The 26,464-nt window shown below is 46.9% G+C and overlaps 1 protein-coding gene across 1 annotated transcript in view; it reads right to left on the reverse strand.

Annotated features, from left to right (window-relative positions):
• Positions 1–26,464, reverse strand: part of TMOD1 (tropomodulin 1) — a 77,352-nt gene that overhangs the window by 36,823 nt on the left and 14,065 nt on the right. The window contains exons 2-3 of the mRNA XM_068552239.1: positions 21,081–21,231; positions 1,770–1,926 (exon numbers count right to left, since the gene is read on the reverse strand). Coding sequence (XP_068408340.1) covers positions 1,770–1,926; positions 21,081–21,200 — 277 coding nt within the window. The 5' untranslated portion in view covers positions 21,201–21,231. The remainder of the gene's footprint in view (positions 1–1,769; positions 1,927–21,080; positions 21,232–26,464) is intronic.

Genomic DNA, 26,464 nt, shown 5'->3' on the forward strand with positions numbered 1-26,464 from the left:
ACACCTGCTTGCTCTTTCATTTTATTATTTATCAGGCAGCTACTCTGTGCAGCATTGTGCTAATACAACAGGGACACAGAGAAAAATGCCATAGACAGGGATCCTTGGCGCATCATGCCGACATTCTTGGGGGTGAGGAGAATGGAAGAGGTGGAAAACAAACAATTAATTACCGAATTAATTAATTAATTAGAATTAATGCTTTCATTCAACAAATATTTACTAGGTGCCTACTACATGCTAGGTTTTTTGAGGTATAGGGATATAACAATGAACTAGACAGATATGGTGCTTGTACCCATGGAGCTTATATTTGAAGGAAAAAGCCTATAAGATCCATTATGCATATATTTAATTTGAACTCATTCATTCATTCAACACCTCTCTCCTGAGCCCTACTGTACACTAGGCCCTGTGCTGCGTGCTGGGGGAACTGTGTAAGCAAAAGCTGCTGAGTCCCTGCCTCATGGAGCTTACAGGCCAGTGTAAATAAAGACATAATGATAAAATAAGAATTGCTCTGAAGAACACACACAGGCTCCCGAGATGGAGAATAACCAAGGGGCAGTTGAAGGGATGGAATGTCCTAAACAATGTAGACAGGAAAGGCTTTCCTGAAAGAGGAGACAGTACAGTTGAGACCGAAAGGGTAATAATAGCTAATATTGACATAGCATTCATGATGCCCCGGGTGATGTTTTAAGTGCTTTATATATATCTTCACTCAATCTTCATAACTCCCTCAGAAGGCTGGTAATATTCATCAACCCCATTTTACAGACAAGGAAATGGAGGCACAGCAGGTTTAAAAATGTACTCGAGGGAATTCCCTGGCGGTCCAGTGGTTAAGACTCTGCACTTCCACTGCAGGGGGCACAGGTTCGATCCCTGGTCAGGGACTAAGATCCTGTAAGCCGTGTGGCATGGCCAAACAAACAAATGTACTTGAGTTCACACAGCCTAGTAAGGGGTAGTGACAAGACTGTAGCCAAAGTAGACCCAACTCCAGGCTATGTTTCTAACCATTACGCCTCTTACAGAGGAGAGAAGCCAGCCCTGAAGCCAGCTTGGAGACGGACAGAGGACCAGCATTCCATGCAGAGGGCATACGTGCAAAGGTCCTGAGGTAGGAAAGAGCTTGGAGTGTTTGGGGAAGAGAAAGAGGCCTGTGGGGCAGCAGGGCAGTGAGCAAGGGTGAGCATGATACCAGAGGAGAGGAGGATGATTTGGAGTGTAGGGGAAGTTCTGGAAGGGTTGGATAGTCGGAGTGCCTCTCTGTTCCCCGGAGCCTTCTAGATGGCTTGCCTTAGGCTGGGGTAGAGAGTCTTAGAGGGACAGATGAAGGAAGGGAAGCTGCAGCTGCCAGACAGAGGAACTTTGGGGAAAAAGAAGGGATAATTAGGGTAGAGACAGGATAGCTCTTGTTCCTGGTTTGGAGGGGACAGGCCTTGTTTGGGCCTCATGTCCTGATACCATTTTAATAGTTCCTTCTTTCCCTTTTGACAGTATCAGGTTTGTATGAAAAATAATCAGGACACCCTAGTTAAAGGGGACTTAGGGGAAAGTGTTACGGGCCTGGTTTACCCCAAAACTTCACTAAATCTACCCCATGCGCCGATGCTTTTGGAGTTGGGTTTGTGACTTTGGGCCAGGCAGGGATGAGGGCAAGGAGGCCCAGTCACATCTGGCCCAACACAGGGCCTGGCATACAGCTGGCACTCAATGATCAGGGGGAATGACGTACTCAAAAGTGCAACATTGTTCAGTACCTCGCTTCTCCCCTGTGTAGGGGACCAGATCTTCTCGGTCCTTAAACTCCTTTGCTTGCTTTTCCAAGTGATCCAAGAGCTCCTCCCTTTTAAAGGGGCCCGTGGGCGCCTTGGTGGTCTGATCCTTCTGCCTCAGGCCCGCAGGCAGCAGTGCATTCTACAGTGGCAGTTGCGGGGCAGGTGCACAGAGAGAGAGAGAGAAAGAGAGAGAGCAGTCAGCTGCTGAAGACTTGCATTCCTCCAGAAACTCATCACTGAAAAACGGGGAGCTCAATCTAAGTTGCTCATTTACATGTCAGGAAACTAACAACATGGGAGGGGCAGAGACTTGCCCAAGGTCACTGGCAGACAGGGGCAGAGCTAGGCTAGGACTCAGGTCTCTTAACCATACCTGTTTCCCAGCCTCTAACATTTTTTTTAAAGGCAAGGGGGTGAGGGGTCAGCTGACCAGGGGCTGAGCGCAGCGGAGGGCTCCAAGAGCATCTGCTGAGGGAGAAATAGGATTAAGTTGGTGTTTGGATGCATGAGGGTATTTACAGCCGTTGTGTAGAAAGTGGTTGGGGAGAGAAGCAGCCCAGGGAGTCTGAGTTAGGGCCCTGGATGCAGAATCAGGCAGGAAGAGGCAGACCCAAAAAACAAGCAGAGAAAGCTGGGCAGGACTGAAGGAAGGGCCAGGCATGCTGTCAGGCTGCAGCCCTGGTTGGCCCTACCAGCTGCTTTCTACCCTCCTGACTGTCGTGCTCATGCCTGCTGGCTGTTAAATATTTTGAACGTTGCCCATGGAGATGGGTCTCTCAAGAAAGATAGCATCAACCAATCACTGTGCTCTCTTCTTCAAACATGGGCAGGCTTCTAGGTGTGGGCTCACTACTAAAGCAGATTCCTAATCAGGGTGGATTTGAATCACATGGGCTTCACTTTAACTCAGTACTGTAGAGATTCAAAGAAGTTTACGGTTGCCAGGATGCTTAGAGATCATCCAGTGTACGCATGGTCCCTTCAAGAGGAAACTGAGGCCAAGAGCAAAGAAAGACTTGCCCAAATCTAGAACCAACACCAGGGTCCTTCTTCAGATTTGGGGGAGAGGGCAATCTTCTAGTTAGATCATTGCTCTCTCCCCACCCCCTTTCATTCGGGGAGGTCAGGAGGATATTGGGAAGGCTGATGTGAGCAGAATCTCACCTCACTTCTTGCTGCACCCCCAAAATGGCTAAATTCGAGAGCCGTTCCGTCTCCAATCTTTGTACCAGCAAAATGCATATCTTCACTCACTCACTCACACTTCAAATCCTTTCCTAAAAGCCCCCTCTGAGAGGGGAATGCTATCAGCTATATGAAGAGAGCTCTGTGCCTGGCACATAGAAGGACAAAGCTTGGGAGGGAAATACTACTGTTTGACTGCAGTATGATTTTTTTTTGTTTTTTGTTCTTTTTACAAGATAGTTTACCACTGTGCTGTTCCACTAAGAGCGGTGGGTGCAATATCAGGAGACTGGAGTGTGAGCCCAGCTCTGGGAGAGCTGAGGTGAGCAGGGCCTAGCACACTGATCAGTATACACAGGGGCTCGGAGAGTGGGGCTGGTGTATGTGCAAATGGATTTAGGCCGCAAGTCAGGAGGGACATTTGGGAGTTGGAGCACATTATGAGAGGACGGCCAATAGGTAGAAAATCAAGCCTTGACTGATTTGTGGATGAGTGTCAAGAACATACGTGGTGCCACAGATACCCTAGTTTTCCTTAAGCAGCAGTCCTCAGACACTGTCCACTGTGATATGAAGGATGGCTGATGGTCCACAGATGAGCCACATTTCCACGGGTATGTCCCAGGTGAGACAGGATTTCCTGTGGCTACTAGTGTGTGTCCATTCAGTGAAAGTACATCTACTGTAGCCCAGTTGAGTGAGGGCACGGCCTAAATGTCGGCAAGTGTCCATCTGTGATTACCCATAATAAGTAATCAAATTCTTTGTGACACGCCAGCATGTCACAGTTAACCCCACAGCAGGCTTAAGCCCTGACTTGGCATAATGATGTCTCCAGCAACATGATCTTGGGCAAATCTCACCGTTTCTCCGTTTCTCTGGCTGTAAAATGTGAATAATAACAGTCACTCTCTCAGAATTGTTGAGAAAAGTAAATTAGACAGTGCAGGAGAGCGCTTAGCACAGTGCCTCATACAGTGAGCACACGAATTATTATTGACTGTTGTTGCTGTTCTAAAATCAGATAAAATACCTTTTACCAGGAGGTTGGATACCCAAATACGTGTGTTGGACAGGGGATGTGTTATCCCAATATATCTTAAAACTCAAAAAAGGAACACATACAAATATAAAATGAATTAAGCATGGAAAGCAAGTGTTTTCCCAATGATCCCCATAGGGAAGACCTGAGAGATTTTTGTCACCATAAAGGATTTTGATGGCAGTGAGGTGCTGGGGCACATTCTGACTTCCGAAAGGCTCAGTATAGTGATGGGAGAAACCCATGAGGTTGTAACTGAGGGGAAAAGGGTTTGCAAACTCACATCTCTTTTTGAGTATATCTGATAGAAGCCACTGATTCAAAGTAGGGTTTTTCACATTTTTTTCTTTTTCTTTTTTTTGTATCTACATGAGATAATGGATGTTCACTAAACTGGTAATCATTTCATGATGTATGTAAGTCAAGTCTTTATGCTGTACACCTTAAACTTCTACCGTGCTGTATGCCAATTATATCTCAATAAAACTTGGGGGGGAAAGTAGGGTTTTCAACGTCAGCACAAGAGGTACTTGGGGCTGGATGAGTCCTGGTCGTGCGGCTTGTTCTATGCATTCTTGGCTGGTAAGCAGCATCTCTGTCCTCTGTCTAATGGATGCCGGTAGCACCACCCCTCTCCTAAGTTGTGACAGCCAAAATGTCTCCAAATATCGCCAGATATCCCCGGTAGGGGTGCAAAATCACCCCTGATTGGGAACCATTTCAGTGTTAAAACTGAAGCCCATATCCTTCTAATAGGGGAGTGAAGATGTTTTTAATGTATTTTTAAAATATTACTTAGATGGCATGTTAAAGTATAGTTTCATTTATCTTTATTGAAAGCAGTTGACTTTTAAAAAGGCCTTTTCTAACAATTCTTAGCTTATTGGATTTTTAAAGTAAATATTGAGACTATCAGCCTCATTAGGAGTTTATTTTCATTCCATCAAATGGTGCGTTTAGTGAACTATAACGTGATTTTCAATTAAAACCAAAGACAGTTGTATGTTTTTTAAACTCATGATTATTTATCATTTTAACTTGTTTTCAAAAACAGCATATGAACTCACATGATATACAAGAATTAACTCAAAATAAATCAAAGACCTAAATGTAAGAGCTAAAACTATAAAACTTTTGGAAGAAAACATAGGCATAAATCTCTGTGACCTGGATTAAGCAATGGTTTCTTAGATATGATACTAAAACAATAAGCAACAAAAGAAAAAATAAATAAATTGGACTTCATCAAACTTGAAAATGTTTGTGCTTCAAAGGAAACTGTGAAGTAAAAAGACAACCCACAGTTTGGGAGAAAGTTTTTGCAAATCATATATCTGAGAAGGATCGAGTATGCAGAATACTTAAAGATCTCCTAAACTCAAAATATAAGACAAATAACGGAATACAAAAATGGGCAATGGATCTGAATAGACATTTCTCCAAAGAAGATATAAAAATGGCCAGTAAGCACATGAAAAGCTGCTCAACATCATTAACCATCAAGCAAACACAAATCAAACCCAGGGTGAGATACTACTTCACACCCATTAGTATGGCTATAACAAAAAAGACAAGTAAAAACAAGTGTTGGCGAGAATGTGGAGACATTGAAACACTCATACACTGCTGATGGGAATGTAAAATGGTGCAGCCCCTTTGGAAAACAGTCTGGCAGTTTCTCAAAAGATTAAAAGAGTTATCATATGAGACAGCAATTCCACTCCTAGGCATATACCCAAGAGAAATAAAAGAATATGCTCACACAAAAACTTATACATGAACGTTCATAGTAGCATTAGTCATAATAGCCCAAACGTGGAAACAACTCAAATGTCTATCAAGTGACAAATGGATAAATAAAGTGTGGTATATCCATACAACAGAATACTATTTGGTAACAAAAAGAAATGAAGTACTGGTGCGTGCTACATCATAGATGAAACCTTGAAAACATCATGCTAAGTGAAAGAAGCCAGTCACAAAGGACTACATAGTGTCTGATTCCATTTATATGATATGTCCAGAGAACAGTCAGAGCTGCAGAGACAGAAAGGAGATTAATGGTTGCCTAGAGCTGAGGAGGAAGGTGAGAAAGACGGAGTGACAGCTAATGGGAACAGGTTTCTTTTTGAGGTGATGAAAATGTTCTAAAATTGACTATGGTGATTGCCGTATAACTCAGTGAATATACTAAGAAACACTGAATTATATACTTTAAACAGGTGAATTTTATGAATTTTACATCTCAAAAAAGGCGTTATTTAAAATGGACTATGGGGCTTCCCTGGTGGCGCAGTGGTTGGGAGTCTGCCTGCCAATGCAGGGGACACGGGTTCGAGCCCTGGTCCAGGAGGATCCCACATGCCGCGGAGCAACTGAGCCCATGTGCCACAACTACTGAGCCTGTGCTCTAGAGCCTGTGAGACACAACTACTGAGCCCACATGCTGCAACTGCTGAGGCCCGTGCGCCTAGAGCCCATGCTCCGCAACGAGAGGCCACCACAATGAGAAGCCCGTGCACCACAATGAAGAGTGGCCCCTGCTCGCCGCAACTAGAGAAAGCCCACGAGCAGCAACGAAGACCCAACGCAGCCAAAAATAAATAAATTAAAAATAAATAAATTTTTAAAAAATGGACTATGTTATTGAGGGAAAAATTACAAAAATGGCCAATGCAATAAATTAAATGCCCATGGAATGCTGAGAACACAGGCTCTTCGTGTGTCAGTGGCCAAAATTGATGCTGAGATTGGGCAGGCTAGAGCTGGCCAGATTTAATATGGTGTCTTGTTTTACAGAGTAAGGTGCCGTATTATGTAAATTCGTCATGGAGCAGTTAAATGTATAAGAAAATGCTGCCTTGGATGACTATTAGAACCTAAAACTGACTCTCAGACCCAGCCTACCCAATTGGTGAGGAAAGAGTTCCCACAACCATTTTGTTGTCACCTTCGACCAGGAGAGTATTTGTTGAACATGTATGTGTAGAAATGTATCTTTCATTCCTTCATTTCTTATTCGTTCAACAAACATCCATGGAGTGACTATCATGTGTCCAGGCAGTGTGCTAAGACCAGGACCCCACCAAGGGCTCTCTAATTTGGAATAACTGAGGAGACGGAAGGTAAATGGGGGAAGCAGAGTAAAATGAGAGAAAAGTCTCAATTATAGCACATGTGTAAAATAATGTATTGTTTTAGTTTTTAAGGTTAATCAAGATCCTAAAGTGGGGTCCACTTTACTGAATAGCAAAGAATAGTCGATAACTAGCCTCTACATTCCTGTAAAGGTCGTGTAAGTCCACGATGCCTGCTGGTAATTGGAACCATCTAAACTTTAAGGCACTTAAGTCTCATTCTCCTAATCTTAAGGTCTGCACAGGGTAAATTTGCTGGGCACGTGCTTTCTTTATAGTTAGTTCAAAGGGAAGCATCAGTCTGCTCCTCCAAGACAGATATCGCTTCTGCATGAGGGGAATCTGTATTTACACACACACATCACATGTACATCTTCACTCCAAAGACCGGTGGGTTACGGGTGAGATTCGCTTTAGGAGACAGCTTTGGTACAATATATATGACTTGGAGCATGCCTTCAGGTCCTTACTTACAATCGGAAATTTACTTGCATGTGGAGGGCAGTGACTAATGCCTGGGCGATCTTCTTATTATCGCCTGACGGGAAAGTCAGTGTTAGTTTTAAGGAGGAAGAATTTCTAGACACTCTCTGATCTTAGCCTAAATATAAAATTATAGCTGTTAACGCTTGGGAGTGGGGAGGACTGTGGCACACTGGAGCTTTCAATGCCTCCACACTACTCTGCTCCAGCTAATTATTGCCGTGTAAGAACGTGGGTGGTGTTTTTAGATCTGCTCAACTTTATGTGGAAGCTCTTGATTTTTTAAATATTGACACATGATCCAAATATTTTAAGAACAATGTTCAGACCAAATAAGACACAGATGCAGGCCAGTCTCAGCCCATGGGCTGCCATTTTGCCATCTCTGATCTGAGGTTCCTATCAGGCTAAAATTCCAGGTAGAGAAAGTCAAGATACTCATTCATTTATTCCACACATGATTACTGAATGTCTTGCTCCTTTCAGGCTCTGGGCCAGAGGAAGAAAGAGGTGTATACATGGGTTTTTAATTTAGAGGTTTTAAAAAAAAATTAAAAACGAATCAAAAGTTTAATATGTTCTTGGAAATAATCACAGAGGGGAAAAACTAGGCAATCTCTTCCTGTAGTTCCCTACTTGTGGCTTTTTAAATGGTGACTTCCTTTTAATGTCGTAAAATTAAAACTCCGATGTGCAGCCTGACAGGTTAACATCTTAGTCTAGTTTTCTCACCCAAGCTCTGGAGTCCAGCTGCCCACAGGACAATGGAAACTGACAAATCCTCAACTGTGTTGTTAGGAGCGCTAACACCCTGCAAACAGGTGAAGTAAAGGCCAAATATTAAGCTTCTGCACAATTATCACTATAATTATCTAACTATAGATAGCTGGGGCTATGTGAGACTCCATCCTGGCTAGAACTACTGCGGGCTGGGTTAGAAGTGCACACACAAGCAACACATACACACACACACACACATACACATACAATGTATTAAAAGGATCATAGGCTCCAGGCAGCTCAGAGCTGCAAAGCCCTGAGACAGCCTCTGGGCCAATTCTTTCATTTTCAGTTGGGGAAACTGAGGCAAGGGAAACTGAAGTCACTTGCCCAAAGTCACACAGCTTGTTAGCCACACAGCCAGGAAGCCTGAGCTGATATATAGGTGGCACTGCACATAAACAGCTTCTCAAGGATCAGTATGACTGTCTTCAGACTGGTGGCTTAGCATATATACAATGTCCTTTAATCGGGTTCTTCACAGTGACAGAAAACAAGGAATTTTATCACTTTCCCCCCATAAATCAGCTACGTCTAAGAACAAGGGTATGTATAATGTGTCCCCCCCTTGGGCTGGGCTCCAGGCGTCCTGGGTTTCTGTTCTGTGACTGAACCATACGCAGCCCCCTAGAAGAGGGTGGACCGCGCTCTTTATCGGGTATTGGCAGCGAGGGCCGGGGAGGGCAAGGGCCTTGCCTGAGGTCACACGTGGACCGAGAGCCCGGGCTCCTGAATTCCAAGCCCCAGAAAGCTTTGCATCCCACCCGACTGCCTTCCTCTAAGAACGGATCCTGGAAACCAGATGTGGCCCCGTGTGAGAACCAGGTTCCCTCGCACCTCTTTATCACACTGGCCTCCGTTTACAGGTGGAGAAACTGAGGCACAGAGGCATGGAGTTATTGTCCTGGGTAAGAGAGAAACCCAGGAGGCAAATTTCTCAGAATTCCCACTGAGAAATTTCCGAGGTAAATTTCTCTCTCCCTCCTGCTTCAAACGACCTCAGCCTGCCCCAGACGCCCGCCCTTTCCCCCGTCCACCACAGCAGCAGCCCGAACATTGAACAGGCCAGTCAGCCATCCAGTTACCTTTTACAAGGCATTTGACCCAAATGCTTTTTTTCAAGTGGTCTTGAGGACTTTTATTTTCCAATTATCTGCCAGGTCTGATTCCCCTTGTGTAAAGCGTGGCCCTCTAGTGCCTCGGGGCCCGTCAGGAGACAGAGCGCCCGGCCTCTGCCCCGTTCACCAGCAGCTTCCAGATCCCACTAGGGGTCACTCAGTGGGGCTTCAGCAGAGCTTTCTTGTCACGCACGGCAGAACCTAGCCTGAGAGCACAGCACTCGTGCCTCGGTCACAGACGGGACAAGCGGGTCCAGACCTCTAATAAGCCCCCTCTCTCCATACGTTCCCCACCCATCCACCCGCCCGACGCACTCTGGACCTCCTCCTCCCTTCTTGTTCTCTCCAGAAAGAGCCAGGCCTTTGGCTCGGCCACCATGACCCTGCTGCAGGGCTGGTGAAGCCCAGGAGCTAGCGCATCCCCCGGACAGCTTTACAGGGCGTTCGTGCTGACACCCAAAGGCACCCTTGTAGCCCAAGCCCAGTAGTTGTTTGTGGTGGAACCTATGGCTCATAACAGCACACTCTGTGTCTCTCTGGTGTTCATGGCACAAGGTGAGGCCAAACCTTCCCTTCCCAGCGTTCTCCTAATCCTCCTTTTCTGCCTCACGTACAAGGAAAATGTTCCATGTTCCCTGCTGTGCGGGGCACCCTGAGACAACGAATGAGTGATCGCCCTCCACAGCGGCCCAAGAGAGGGAGACACACCCAAGTGTGAGCAGCTTACTCTACCCGGGCTTCCTGGAGGAAGTGGTTCCTGAGCTGAGTTGAGTCCCAGGGCACCAGGCAGGAGACAGCCGGGGTAAGAGAAGAGAGGAGAGGGATGTTACAGGGCGATAGCACCGCAGAGACAGAGGCTTGGCAGAATGAGGGGGTGTGGCTCGCCAGGGGAAGGAGTCTGAGGCTGCAGGGTTTGGAAACGTCTCCATCCGATGGGAACCGGCCTAGTTCAAGCTGTGCTGTCTCTTGCTGGGACCATCAGAGTAGCCTCAGGCTGGCCTCCCTGCCTCGGGCCTCTCCATCTGTACTCCCTTCCCCTTCTATCAGCCAGCCGGACCGCACCAACTGGCGCATCTGACCGGGTCACTCCCCAACACACTCACAAATGCTCAGCACCTCTACTAACCCACAGAATCATGACTAAATTCATCAGCCAGACACTGAGAGCTTTTCGTGATTTGACCTCAACCTACTCCAGCCTCCCGATCTTCTCATCTTCAAGTATTCCATGTTCCAGCCACTCCAGGCTGCTCCGCATTCCGCAGCCATGCCCCACACCCTCACCCTTGCCAGGGCATTGCTCAGGCTGTGCTCTCTGCCTGGAATTCCATCCCTCCTCCCCTCCCTGCATTCATCCTTCAAAGCCCTTCCCTTGGGCACCCTGTCCAGCCTTTGCTGTGCTCCCTGCACTGATCTGGTGATTCTCTTTCCAAACACCCTGAGGCATCTTGCCAATTCTTATATAATGTTCCTCTTAATTTGTCTTGGAGCACATTTATGCCGTATCCCTCTCCCCAAGGAGACTGAATGCCCCTCAAAGGCCAGCTGGGATGTATCCTAGTCGTCTCTGAATCTCCAGCACCAAGCAGTGAGTGCTAATGTGTTCTGAATCGTCCAGAATCACACAGCACTGATGCTCCAGCAGGGAAAAGATGGTATTTCTTGGACACCCTTCAAGTCAGCATCACACCTGCTGCCCTGAGCTGTTTGCTGGGCACCCAGCTGCTGCCCCAAGCAGGTCTGGGGAAGGGGATGCATTATGAAGGGTGCTAGAGTGCGGGTGCCCACCATGGGACCAGAGTTTACTGATGGAGATTTTGGAAAACGCCAAGCTAGAGAGTAAGACCTTTGTAATGTTTCCTTTGGGGATCTGGATTTAAATTCCTATCAACTCCTCTCACTCCTCCTCAGAACTTTTGGCAGAGCAGAACATCAGGCCATCAGACTGGCAAACCCATAGTGACAGACTTCAAATTGTCACCAATATCATATCTCCCCTTATACAGTAATAAAAGCACTCCACCCTTAGCTAAACACATGGCCACTTAGATTAAGGACTACTTTTCGCAGGCTCCCTTGCAACTAGGTTGGGTCATGGTATGAGAAGTGTCTAGTGGCAACTTCCAGTAACTTTCCTTAAAAGGTACTTGAAAAATGGCTTTTCTCCTTTTCTCCACCCCCCACCCCTTTTCTTCTATTCTAATGCCTGGAAAGCAGCTATCCTGGCCACCACCTTGGATCATGAGGATGGGGGCGACACCTTAGTGATGGCAAGGACGTGAGCTGAATGGAACCTGGGACTCTGGGACGTTTGGGGAGCTAAGCTCCCTACCTGCCCTGGACTGCCCACCTCTGGACTTTTATGAGATGAATAAACCACTGCTTACATCATGCTATTTTGAATCTCTATTACTTACAGCTAAATTGCATTCTAACTGACAGCCTGGGTTCTCATCCCAGGGCTTTGAGGCCACAAACAGGGCACTGGTGCTCTCTGACTTTGAATTCCCTTTCTGTAAAATGGTCAAGATCTCCTTTAGCTTGAAACCTCAGAATAAAGCCTTGAACTCTATATTAGAAACAGATTATGACAATCAGTTTTACCACCATAGGGCATAATTGTTCACTTCCATTCAACTGAACAGACACTGCATTATGGGGAGACTCTGTCAGGGCAGCTGCATCTGGTTGTGCAAGTTGTGCACTGGCACAACTCCAAGGGCATTATATGTTCTCTGGTTTATGTGAACAATGGTTGCTGGAGTTGTGCAGTGCAATACTTGCACAACTGTACCTGGCTGCCCTATACCTGTGGTGCTACAGTGTGGCTCTAAATTGCAAGAACCCTAGATTCTAGTGGTCAAATCATATATTCAGGTTCAACAAACATTTATTAAACACCTATTATGTGCCAGGCACTGGGCTAGGTACTTTTCATCTATCTATCTATCTATCTATCTATCTATCTATCTATCTATCTATCTAAAAATCTGTCATGTGAACAGAGTCAGAATTGGAAACTGGGAGACCTATAGTCCAATCAAATGCCCAAACTTGGTTTTGTCTGTATATTTGAATGAGCTGCCAACATTTTCAAATAGGAAACTTGCACATAAAAATTCAGATTTCCAGGCTCTCTTTTTTAAAAAAATTTTTTAAATAAATTATTTTATTTATTTATTTTTGGCTGCATTGGGTCTTCGTTGCTGCGCACGGGCTTTCTCTAGTTGCGGTGAGCAGGGGCTACTCTTCGTCGCGGTGTGCGGGCTTCTCATTGCGGTGGCTTCTCTTGTTGCGGAGCACAGGCTCTAGGCGCACGGGCTTCAGTAGTTGTGGCATGAGGGCTCAGTAGTTGTGGCTCACGGGCTCTAGAGCGCAGGCTCAATAGTTGTGGCACACGGGCTGAGTTGCTCTGCGGCACGTGGGATCTTCCTGGGCCAGGGCTCGAACCCAAGTCCCCTGAGTTGGCAGGTGGATTCTCAACCACTGTGCCACCAGGGAAGCCCTCCAGCCTCTCTTGAAAAATTAGATGGCATGGCAATATTGGGCAACAATTGGCAGAGTGGAACAGCAAGTGCCCTTTAGTCAAACACAAACTCTCCCATTTGCCTCAGTCCCCACCACTCCCTCCTGTCTCTGACACAGAGGCCAAGAAGCAGTTAACATTTATCACTGGCTCTGTTGTTGCTTTTCTTCTTGGAAGGTAAAGTGGTAAGTGAAAACTTTCTTATGTCCACATCTCTTTCAAGAGTGGAAAAGTAAAAGATGACCCAAGATGGCCATGTGCTTCACGAAAATTGGCCCATCTTTCTCCCTTCGTTATATTACCTACCTGATGTTGTGGGTGCTAGTTTGCTGCCTCTCAAGTAGAAGGTGTGGCAGTGGGAGAGATGGGGAAGAAACTGGGGGGCGGGTGGGAAGACAGGGTTAAAACTTTATCTATGGTAATTTTTTTTTTCTTTTTAGGGGTGATCTGAATCAAGTAAGGCAGCATTTTTACATTTGTTAAGTTTGGATAGTGGAAACATAGGTGTATTCTGTACTCTCTTATATGTTTAACATATTTCCTATTAAAAATGTCAAAGTCAAAAAGGAAACTGCTCAGTGTCTTTAGTGGGGCAGGTGCTGTGCTGGGGGCTTGGAGGGGGAGGGTCAGGAAGGCTTCCCAAGGGGGAGGGGAGGTTGGGCCTTGAGAAATGGGAGGATTCTGACTTGAGAATGAAGGGCTCCAGAACCAAGAGGTCCCCCAGCAGCAGAGGCAGGGAGGAGAGGATGGCAGGGCAGGGAGGAGGGCATTCTGTGGAGGCTGGAGGCCGGTCTTGGGGAAGGCAGTGGGGTGGAGAGGTGGGTGGGGAGGTGGTCACGGGGCTAGAAGACAGATGGTGGGATGAGGACACACTGACACCTGGCCTCACTCGCCCTCACCCCACCAGGCCCATCCTTGGCTCTGTGCACGGCCGGCAGTGTTTCTAAGGATGTGTGCCTATTTTTAGAGCAGAGATTTATTTCTTTCCATTTCAACTGTTTACTTCTGTCCTGGGCTTGTGAATCTGCTGGTCTGTGCTACAAGGGAGAACCACAGCCCTGTGGACCAAACGTGGCTGCTTCCTGCACAGCCAAGAGCATCCTCTGGTTTATAGGATACCATGTGGGCCATGAATATGGAGGATTTTATGATTTTGTGGAGTCTGGTGGGAAGCCATGCAGTGTGACAGGAAGTCCCAGGATTTTGTCCTGGTGCTGTGGCTTACTTGCTGTGTGACCTTGAACAAGTCCCTTCCCTTCTCTGGGTTTCAGGGGTTTTTGTTGTTGTTGTTGTTGTATTGATTTTTCATCACTAACGTGGGGATAGTACTCCTTACCTCAAAGGGTTGGTATGAGGATTTGATGAAATACATGAAGCACTGGGTGAATGACATGTGTGCAGGAGGGACTCTGTAAATCAGGGATTCTTTATCTGCGCCGTGTTTGTATATACAGGGATAGGGGTGGGGCTTAGATCATGTCTAAGTGTTCCTCTAACTCTGAGATTCTACAGTCCTAGGTTTTCTCCTCCATCATTTCTCCCTGCAGTTCATGGTCCCTTGGTCTCAGAACTTTTGACACATTTTGGGCTGAGGGAGACAGGTCTACCTGTCAGTCTATCACCTACTAGCTATGTGATTCTGGGCATCCATTTCCTTTTCTTAAAATGATTTCAACCCCAACCTGTGAGGATCAGTCTCATAGGATCCTCGTGGAGATTTTTTGAGTTGATGCCCATAAAACAGCATAGCACCTGGCATGTAAGACGACCTCAACAGAGAAATAGCTGTAGTTTTAAAATTATTATTATTATTATTTCAGGCCTTGCAGGGGCCTGTTGTTTTCCATTGTTGTTTCTATAGTTGTAATGTGCCACAGACTCCCAACAGCAGACTTCAAAATCAACTTGTAAGACCCAATTTCTTTGTAAGTTTGGGGTTATCTCTACCATCTTCTCTTGTGTAAATATTTTGACCCTTTTACTGAGACACTAAAAAATATTACTCCTTTTCCTCAAAGCCTCATTAACAAGTAACATTTATAGTGAAATTCTTTGTGCTGGTGGTTTCTTTCTTTTTTTAAGATTTATATTTATGGTGAAAATAACATAACAACTTCAAGAGAAACTGAATTAGAAAAAAGTAATTTGCTGGGTAATTCCCCAGCTTTGTTCTCCAAGTTGCCTTCCAGGCCCTCCCACACACACTCACAGGAGGTGGTAGTTAACAGCACAGGCTACTGGGTCTGACTCTCTGGGCTGGAGTCCCAGCTCCTGGGCAGGCTACTTCATCCCTCTAAGCCTCAGTTTCCCTATCTTTAAAATGGAGCTGATAACCAAACCTCTCAGAGGACTAAAGAAGATAATCCATGCAGGGCTTTGTCCCAGTAAATGTCAACTATCTATTGATGCTATAAGAGCTCACACACTGTACCCTGCCCAAGTCCCGGTGTGACTTGTCATTCTCAAACATCGCTGTGCATTGCCCGTTTTCCCTGTTGCCTGGTACAAAGGCAACCTGAACCGAGGCGCTGGCTCAGCTTCAGAGCAGCATCCACTTAACTCCAGAGAGACAAGAAAGGGCAGATCCCCTTGGGGAATCAGTCAACAGCAGATACTTTTAGCACATGGAGCATTCCTCTCCCGTGGGAGTCCAAGTGCAACAATCTCATGATAAGCTTGAGTTTTTCCAGGACGCAGACTAAGAGAGAGAAAGTTTCGGGAAATTTTTTTTTTTTTTTTTTTTTTTTTACTGTGCACAAGTTTGGAATCCTCTGCTGCAAACAAAGCAGCTTTCCAACTCTGTGTACTCTACTGTGTCACATGACACTGGGGCTTAACAATTGCATCACTGAAAACATAACCCCCCTGAAACATTACCTGTTAGCTGAATTCAGGTCATAAGATTGCCAGGAACTGCTCATAAAATCAGAGACAGTTAGATCTGGAGGGGGTGTCAGAGGGCATCTAGGCCCACTGTGTCCACTTTGCAGATAGGGAAACTGAGATCCAAAGAGGGAAGAGCACTTGCCGAAGTTGGGAGCAGAGCCAGGATTGAATAAGAACCTCTGCATCTCAGATTGTTTCTAGGAAGAAAAGGGGATAAATTTTCATACAGCACCTTCCCCAACTACAAAACCAGAGCACATCCTGGCTCAAACTATCTTCCTGAAGACTCCAGTGAAGCCTTATAGCGGCGTGGCTAAGACGTGAACTTTTAGAGCCGTGTCATCGCTCTGCCACTGCCTCATTTCAGTTTCCTGGTCAAGTTACTTCACCTCTCAGTTTTCTCATCTGTAAAATGGGCATGATAACAGTGCCTGCACCATAGGATTAGGATGACGGTTGAATGAATTAATATTTTCAAAGTGCCTAGAACAGTGTCTGCACATAAAAAGTGCCATATAAGCACTTGTTAAACCAGAATTAAAACAGGAGGAGTATAGAGTATAAGAGAGAGGGCAGCGGGCCTGGGCTGGTTCTGCTCTGGCCTGTGACCACAGCAAGTTCCTTCTCCTCTCTGGGTTCAGTTTCTGCTCTGTAAGTTGGAGGGTTGGACACCTGCTGGTCTCTGCGTCCCCTCCCGACCAGAGGCTCTGAGGCCTCTCCTGGTCTGCAAACGTTTGACCTCTCCCTGTGCTGTGGTTTCAGAACATGGGCTGAGGACGGGTGAAACTCAAGCTGGAATGTTTGTGCTCTCAGAAAGAATGGAGCCCCGCTAGATCTTTTCAAAACTCCCATCCTGACTTGCAAATCAGGTAACAGAGACATCTCAGTGAAGGGCTAATTGTTAGATGGGGACAAAAACCCCGCTGGTATCCGTTATCTCCTATCCTTGCTCTGATTTCTCTTCTCTTTTCCTTGAACTTAGAGAGAAAGGGGGCTTTGAAAATGTCCATTTGAAGCCACAATGCTACGAGGATCACAGGTCTCGGATTGCCCAACCCTACTCTGAAATTCAAGTGCACTTGCACCTTCCTCCTGCCAGAGGGGGAGGTGCCACACTTTGGAGCCTGTTTGAAATCTGAGTCTCCACGCCCTGGTCCTGTGATGCTGAGCAAGTCAGTCAGCTCTGCACCTCACCGGGTTCTCCAGCCCTCCAGTGTTCACACGCATACCTTCCTGTTAATCACCGGTGAGAAGGGCTCAGGGCAGCTGGCTGTGTGATGGTACAGAGGCCCTGGGAATCTGCTGCTAGGGCCAGATACCCTGATATTAGGGGTGGGGCCATTTGCCAGTTTAGAAGTGAAATGGAGCTCCTAGCTGCGGCTCAAGCCGTCCTTAGGGGCTCCACTCTCAGTTCTGAGTGCTCCTCCATCTGCCCCCTTCCCACTCCCAGGTCTGTTGCTTGGCTCTGACCCTTGTCATCACCTACCCAATTTGTAGCCACAGCCTAATCTAAACTCACCCCCATCCAGGGGCTCAGGGCAACTCCAACAGCCCCAAGGCCAGAGGCAGCAGGCTCTGGGGGCTCCTGGGAGTCTGTACGTCACCCTGAAAACAGCAAAGATTCTGCAAGATGGCAGAAGGGTTGTGGAGAGGGCCAGGGGCCCTTCCTTATCTTCAGGAAAGATCTCTCTCACTACCATGGGAGCCCTTCCACCTCTCACCCATCTCCCCAGCATCTCCTCCGGTCCATCTGTCCTGAGTCAGCAAGTCCACTGACTCTCTGCCTTCGGGACTCCCTGGGCCTGCTGAGAAAAGTCCAAACTCTTTAGTCTTCCTTGCACCCCTCTGCCCCCATATCCAGCCCAAACCCCCTTCCAGGCTCAGCGAGCCCTCCACAGAAACCACGCCTAAACTCCGCATCCCCAATTACTTGCTGTACATGAGCTTTTGCTTGTGACCTTCACTCAGCATAGAATTCTTTGTTTTTATTCCTGACTTTGAAAAATCCAGGACCCAGTTCCAGTATCACCTATTCTGTGAAGCCTCCCACCAAAAAAGAATTAATCCTCTCCCTGAGCTCCCTGTGTGCTCCCACTTAGAACATGGTTTATTATGCCCGCTCCCCACTGAACGGAGGGCCTGAAGGGCAGAATCCCTGCTAGGCTCCCCTGTTGGTGGCCGCACAGGGGTCGGCGCATGGCAGGTAACTGAGTCATGTTTACTGAATTGACTAGAAGTAGCTACATCCTCCTTTAGTTCTCACTTTTTAAAACTACCTGCTCTTGCAATTCTATACAACGGTGTTCTAGGATAGAATTAGAACAGAATAACTTTATAGCAATAAAGCTGGAAGCTTGATTGTTTCTTCCCTACATCACTCGTTTTTATGGAAAGCCAGGCTAATGGAAAGCGATGGTGCAGGGGAAGGAGGAACCCAAGGCTCTCCCACCGACGCTGCCTTCTAATCAACCCCCAGCAGCCTCACCTCAGGGACCATCTCCTCCTGGCGGGGTCAGGAGCAGGGGGCAGCGGGGGTCGTGAATAGCAAGATGAGGACACACTGCTGGAGGGGCTTGTCACTCTGTGCGGCCTAGGACCCAGCACCCCTAAACAAGGATTCTGGGTTATCTAGAAAGAAGACATTTAATCAAACCCGGAGATAAGCCCAGGTTATAAGCTCATGGAAGCTTAGCTTTGAATGGGACCAACCAACTCCATTATTTCACGGATGGGGACACTGAGGCTTAGGGACGGACAGCAACTGGCGCAAGGTCACATGAATGTAAGAGACAGGGCCAGGGTTGCACCTGGGACACCGAACCTCTAGTCCTGCATATTCCCTGCTAAGCTACATTCCCTCTACACGAGCTGCAGTTACTTGAGGGTCAGTGAAACGGTAAAGTAGTGTTTTCTGTACGGATCACTGTTCAACTAGGGTTGAGCAGTGACAGGTGCTTTTAAAAAGGCATGAAATATCCCATTTTTAATTTAAAAATATATCAAATGGGAAATTCACTTAATTCAGTAACATTCATTCTCTACCTTCTCTGAGCTGGGCATTGGCCGGGGTACCTGAAATAGCCACCTCCCTCAGCTCTGCTGACAGCTCCATGGTGACTGGCCAAACCACAGACATGACCAGGGAGCCTCCCGGCCTTGTGATGCCGTAACCTCACTGCAGAGGCAAATTCTGAGTATTAAACACACTTATATGTGCTACCTGACACATACTGCCCGCCACCCTGTGGCAGCTGGCTTGACAGAACGGTGGACTTGGCTTTTGCAGACTCAGTTGCAGTACAGCTAAGTGGTAACACCCTGCAGGACTGGGGCAAGGGTCTCTAGGAGCCTGTACATGCTCTGAATCAGTGTCCAATATACGGCGCTTCTTCTCCCACGGCCAGGATTCACGGGTCCAGGAAATGGGAGTAGCACGCCTCACTATTACCAGTGGTACCCCTAGTGACCCACTGGCAAAAGTCGTGCATCCTGTTCCTGTGACCTGATGCTCTGCTGGCCTCAAGGTCTTAGTTAGTTCCAAAGGGAGGAATGCTTCCACTAGGAGACAGAGCAGTGATTCCACTGGATTGGAGGTTAAGACTGCCACTTTGGGCTCCTTATGCCTCTGAACGAATAGGCAGAGAGGGAGTTTCTGTACCAGCTGGGGTGATTGGTCCTGGTTACCAAGGGTAAATCAGACTGCTGCTCCACAGGGAGGGAAAGAAGAGCATGTCTGTAATACAGGAGATTCCTTAGGGCTTTCTTAGTATTACCAGGACCTGTGATTAGAGTCAATGGAAAACTATAACAACTCAATCCAGGCAGGACTACTAATGGTCCAGGCCCTCCGGAACTAGGTTCACTCCACCAGGCAAAGAACCACACCCAGCTGAGGCTATGGTTGCTGAAGGCAAGGGAAGTACAGAATGGACAGTGGAAGAAGGTAGTTATAGATACCAGCTATGACCACGTGACCAGTTAGAGAAACGAGGACGATGTTGTCATGAGTATTTCCTCTGTATTTTTTTATGAACATGTCTGTGTATGTGTGAGTCTATGTACGTGTATTAAGTAAATATCTTTGTCTTCTTCCCTCTCTTATTCTCTTAACATGAAACAAGATGTATTGGTTTTATATGGTGGTATCTAAGTATTGTTAATTTCACATCATAGTATTAAATTACAGGAGATCAAGGAGAAAAGTAAACATTACTCAAGAACTTTACTTCTTCTTCTGGCAGGTTATACACAGGATAGTTGTATCATGTTAGGCAGAATTATGACCTCGTAATTGTCTTTATCTGGAGATAAGTATGGTTTAAGGAGATGTGTATGGGTGCCAAGTTGACGAGGAGTGGACTTGTGATGGTTAATTTTATGTCTCAACTTGACAGGGCCATGGGGTGCCCAGATGTTTAGACAAACATTATTCTGGGTATGTCTGTGAGGGAGTTTCTAGATGAGATTAACATTTGAATTGGTAGACTGAGTAAAGCAGATTGTCCTCCCTAATGTGGGTGGGCCCCATCCAATCAGTTGAAGGTCTGAATACATGTAGAACAAAAAAGCTGATCCTCCTACCAGCAAAGGGGGAATTTCCTTCTGCCTGATTAATTTGAGCTGGGTAATTGCTTTTGTTTGTTTTTTTTTCCTTGCCTTTGGACTTGAACTGAAAGCACTGGCTCTTCCTGGGTCTTGAGCCTGCCAGTTATTCGACTGAAACTATACCATCAGCTTTCCTGGTTCTCAGGCCTTTGGACTCAGGCTAGAACTACACTCCCAGCTGTCCTGGGTCTCCAGCTTGCCAACTGCAGATCTTGGAACCTGTCAACCTCAATAATCATGTGAGCCAATTACTTATAATAAATTTATATATATATATATATATATATATATATATATATATATATATATATATATATCTCCTACCTCCTAATGGTTCTGTTTCTCTAGAGAACCCTGACTAATGTAACACACACTCACACACACACCTGCAAAGGCAATGTTACTCCAATGTTATTGTCATAGAGGGAAAGGGGAAGTGGTACTTCAGGAAGTCGGCCTACCCCTCCCCTAGGTGGTAATGGCTGCTGTCCTTGCAACTGTGACAACGTGTCCCCTTTAGTGCCTACTCACATCGGGGTCCAGCTCATCCAGCTCATTTTCTAGGGTCCTCAGCTCTTCTTCTGTTAGGGCTCCAAGGATTTCATCTTCATCCAGGTCACGGTATTTCTCTAGTTCTCGTCTGTACGACATCGTAGAAGAACTTTCTGTTCCGATCTATGACCTACCAGAAAGAGAAAAATCTTAGAAAGACCCTTCTTGGATTTGCTCTCAGAGCAAATAGATGCTTATCATTCCCATGGAGCCCTGGGCATGTTTTATGAATTGTCAGGATAATAATTACTCTACTGGAATCCTGTATTATGTTGGACTAATTCTCTCATAAACCTTGCAAGGTAAAAGTCCTGAGGGCATGCAATTTAACGACTTGTAATTGTTGTAATAGGCATGGCCATTAGTTACAAGTAATAGGTGATTATAAATGGCTTATGTGTGCCTGAAAACTATTTTATTCTTCAAATAGTTCGAAAATTTTCTGTACAACCCTCCACCCATCACCCCACACCCTGATGGAAAACATGAACGCTGGAAATTCTGCCAAGGCTGATCTTAAAAGTGGGGGGAGTGTCTGGTTAATTAAGCACCTGCTGCATGCAGGCCCTTCCCCTACAACATCTCATTCAGTCCTCACAAGAAGCAGCTGACGGTAATAGCTAACTTTTACTACCATACACCAAGCTGTGCATTAAGTAATTCCCAAAGACATTCTAATTTAACCTCTGAGGTAGGCATTTATCCCCGTCTTGCAGATGAGGACACTGAGCTTAGAGAGGTTGAGTGACTCACACAAATCACACTACCAAGAGGGGGCAGGACCACCATTTGAACCCCAGTCTACTGGCTTTCCAAAGCCATCCGGCTCTAGCCATTGTATCAGGCACCTTTTCATAGACTCGCCTAGGAGATCGCCTCGCCCAGACCTCTCATTTCACCCCCCAGGGAACTGGCTCAGAGGGAGGAAGTGATTGATGGAGGGGGTGGGAGTCCAGGGAGACGGGGGTCCAGGTCTGCCACTTCCCAGCTGCTCTCCTTGAGAGAGAAGGCTACTGCGTATTCTCCGTGGCACAGATGATACCTAACACCTGTGTTTGGATCCTGTCTCTGCTACTTCCATAACCATGACACTTTCACGCCTGAGAACTCATTCAATCCTGACGCCACACCCTGTAAATTGAATCTTTTAACTAACACATGTTTTTATCAACGAAGAAACTGAGGGATGACCTAGGGCTTGACTCAGAACCCCTGTCACTGGACCCTAGTGCTCCCCACTACACCACACTACCTGTCACCTAACCCGGGAGACACGACGGGGCCCTAAGCCCTTCTGTCCCCCAGCTTGGCTGCAACTGTCTGATAACATGACAAGCCCAGCTCACACATCACCTCCTCTGTGAAGCCTCAGCGTCCTCTCTCTGAGCAAAGTTCATCACGGCCACGGCACCGCACCCACGCCTCTGCACGCAGCTCGCACGGCTGCCTCCTGCGGCTTCCTCATGGGCAGGGCCTGGGTTTGCTCCACCCCACTCTCCCGAGGGCCCGACTCAGGGCTGTGCACACAGCAGGAAGCTTTTCACTGAAATGAACCCAATTCCAGTTCTCACCTGCCATTGGTGGTCCAATCAGACCACCTTGAGGACATTCTGGGCTCTTCTCTTGGAGAATGGACAGTGTCAGCTTGCTGCGGGAGCTGCTAGCATCTCTGTGTCTAAGCCAGTTCCCACTGTCCTGCAGCCTATGTGAGCTGAGCTCTCAGCTTTTGTTTCTGAGGCTGACAGGCAAAAGGGTGAGGCAGCAGCTCCGAGCTTTTGTAAATGCTGCAGGATGAAATGTGTTATTACGTATAGAGTTGATATTATGGGTTGAATTGTGTCCCCTCCAAATTCATATGTTGAAGTTCTAACCCCCTGTACCTCAGTAACCCAGAACCACATTCCAAGTAAGAATGTGACGTTACTTGGAAAGAGGGTTGTTGCAGATGTAATTAGTTAAGTTTAGATGAGGTCATGCCAGAGGAGGGGTCCCTAATCCAATAGGGCTGATGTCCTTATAAAGAAGGGAAATTTATACAGGCACACAGCAAGAACACTATGTGAAGATGAAGGCAGAGATGGGGGTGATGCTTCTGCAAGCCAAGGAATACCAAAGATTACCAGCAAACCACCAGGAGCTGGAGTAGAGGCCTGGAACAGACCCTCACAGCCCTTGGAAGGAACCAACCCTACCAATACCTTGATCTTGGACATCTAGCCTCCAGAACCTTGAGACAAAAATCTCTGCTGTTTAAGCCACTCAGTGTGTGGTACTTTGTTACAGCAGCTGTAGCAAACTAATACAATCAGTATCACCTCCCTCACAGCATTCTGTGGTTTTAGACCCCAACGCAAACAAACACAAACAAAACCCGTGGCTCATCTGTGAAATGACTGATGGAATTTTCCAGAGTAGAGAGAAACAAAACCTAGGAAAAGATAACCAACTTATCAATCAAAAAGCTGGGATTAATTGTTAATTTCAAACAAAGTAATTAAAGATAAACAAAAACCAACGTTGACTAGGCTACCAGAAAAAGCCTCCATTTCAGAAAGAGAGCAGAGATACGTGTTATTAATATAAGTTTGTGCATGTGTGGGCCTCTTTGTAGGAGAAATCCGAGTGTGTGACAGCTGGCTTGATAAGAAAGAACTTGCTTCCCAAATACAGAAAAGGCCAGTGCCATCCTTTTCTCTAAGAATGGCTCAGCTTGGTCTGACGTCTTCCTTTGACCAGACCCCAAGAATGCAATGTTCAGACCATAAATGGCACCCCCCCCAACCCGGCTTGATTCATTTCTATTTACTTCCAAAGAAAGCACAAGCAGCTGACAATGCTCTGGTATAGATGAAAAAAATAACCCTTCCTGATGGCTCTCAGAGAATAACCTAATTTGGATTTTCCTGAGTGGAGCCGGGAGAGGCCCTGTGGTCTCCATCCCAGGGCCAAGAGGACCCTAGTGAAGGGCTCGGAGGCTTCCAGAACCAACTCACAGACACACCTCCGAATTAGCATCTCTCAGATGGGCTGCAAAACACGTTTCTGGTGCTCAAACAGGTCTCGGGTTGTACCAAGTTGCACAGGGCTCTCTACTCTGCCTGACTTCTCAAAACTCTTGGTCTACTTTCCCACAACGGATGTCAGTCACCAAGACAGGGAGGATACAAGCAGAACTTCCCTGTCCTTTGGACCATGAAGCCATGTCTCTGAGAAACTGCTCCTGGAACTGGAATCTCATGGAACAACGTTTGGAAAACACAGCCTTAGATTCACCTCTGGGTCGTATGAGGGAGCCATCCAGACTCACACAAGAAGGGGCTGGCGGACAGAACCAGCTGGGACAGGTTTGGAACCCTAGGAGCTTCCCATGCTTGTTACCTTGGCCGGTTGACTCATTTTTCCTAGATGGTTTGCACTAAAACCCTTAGAAAGAGTCATGGACAGACCCTGGAGAAGGGACGAGCCAGTACAAGGGAACAGGGGAGAGAGGAATCCATGTCAAAGCCACCCGGGGAAAAAAGGAGCTGGGAGGAGCAAGAAGAGAGGTGTAGGTGGCAACTATGGGGCCTGCTGGAGGAGGGATGGGGCTGGGTAGCAGGTTACCTCCAGAGATGCCACCCCGAGGGATGCAATCATTACATTTCCTGAAGAAGTCTCCATCTTTGCACACACAGGAAAGTTAATGTTCCACTTAAACACTCCACGGTGCCGATGAATTTAAAACTCCTATTTCAAAGGATTTAAAAGGCCCTTTCTAATGTCAAGTGTCCTGTGAATATTACAGAGTGACGAGGCATCACATTAAATAAGCTGAGAGGAACGGAGAACTCCTAAGGTAAACTATGAAGTTGTCAGCTTCAAGCCACACTCGTCTACTTGGCTCCCAGGGACAGTTTCTCTGAGGTGAGATTCTTCTCCTATGGTCAGTGATGTGGAAGAACTGGAGGTGGGGGAGAGACAGGGCAGGAGGGAGGTGAAAACACCACGTTAATAGAGCCCACTGCAAGCTCGGCTTTAAAAGATGGCTTGGGGGAACTCCCTGGCGGTCCAGTGGTTAGGACTCCATGTTCTCGCTGCCAAGGGCCTGGGTTCAATCCCTGGTCGGAGAACTAAGATCCCATAAGCTGCACAGCGTGGCCAAAAGAGGAAAAAAAAAAAAAAAAAAAAAGATGGCTTGGAAGAGATGGTATTTTATAGCTGTTAGTAAAAGGCCCCTGTTTCCTAGTAAAAGAGGTGTCACAGATGGACACAGACCTGAGATTCAGAGGACTTTGGCTGGTGTGCCAGTTGTGGTGGTAACTCCCTGGGTGACCCTCACTGAATCCCTCCCCTCCTCTGGGCCTCTGTTTGCTCATCTGTAAAATAAGCATAAATGGACCCGGAAATTCTGCTTGTAACCTATCCCCCATGGGTGGTCTTTAAACTGTGCTCAGGGGAGAGCTCAGGCTCTGAGAAAGCTCCTCCAGAGCCCCTGCAGGGGGTTAAATAGGAGAGGCTAAGCAAGAGGGCTCACCCCTCGTACTGTCTGATTTATGGAGGGTTCCACATAAGGTTTCTCTTGAAGAAAGGATTCAGCTGCTAAAATAAAAAGTTGAAAATCACGTCCAGCCTGGGGCTGGGGCGTGGTCAATGCGGGCTCCACAAATATTAGCCACATTATTATGAGGCTGCGGCAGCCACTGCTACTGCTGGGGCCGCTGCCTCTCCGCCCCCCTCCCCTGCTCCCCCATACACTATCATCAGACTGTAATGTTCGCCAGGTAAGGACGTGTGTCTTGTCCTCATGGCCTCAGTGCCTAGTCCTGTGCTTGGTAAAGGTGTTAGGAGGGCATGAGCACATTTGGGCTTTGCTCTAGTGTCCTTGGAACTTGGGGGCAAGTCCCTTCTCTTCTCAGGTCCTCTGTTTCCCCTTCTTTAAAGTGGAAAAATCTGGGAGGGCTGGGAACCCAAGATGGGAGGGATGGGCAGGAAGGGGTGAGGAGGCTGCCCAAGGCAGAACCGCGCCGCTGCTGCCTGCTTTACAGATTGGGTCCTGAGTAAGTGTTGATGAGGAAAAGAAAAGGACAGCTCAATAAATTAAAAACGCATTTAAAAACTGAAGTCTTCCAAATCCTGTGGATTTTACACTAATGGCACGTCTGGCCTCCCTGCTTCTCAGTGGCAGAAGCCTTAAGCTTCTGCTAAATATGAAAACAATAGAATTTACAAGCTGTGCCAGGAAGTAAAATCAGGCAGGTTGGATAGTAAAAATGAGTGGGTCAAGGGCTGAGGCCATCCATCAGGAAGCTTCAGGAATGAAAGCTCTGAGACAGGGCAGCTCCTGGAGTACCGAATGCGCTTTTAGATCTTTCACGGGAGGCGGC

Source organism: Eschrichtius robustus, chromosome 10, assembly GCF_028021215.1.
Source record: "Eschrichtius robustus isolate mEscRob2 chromosome 10, mEscRob2.pri, whole genome shotgun sequence".
Classification (NCBI taxonomy): Eukaryota; Metazoa; Chordata; class Mammalia; order Artiodactyla; family Eschrichtiidae; genus Eschrichtius; species Eschrichtius robustus.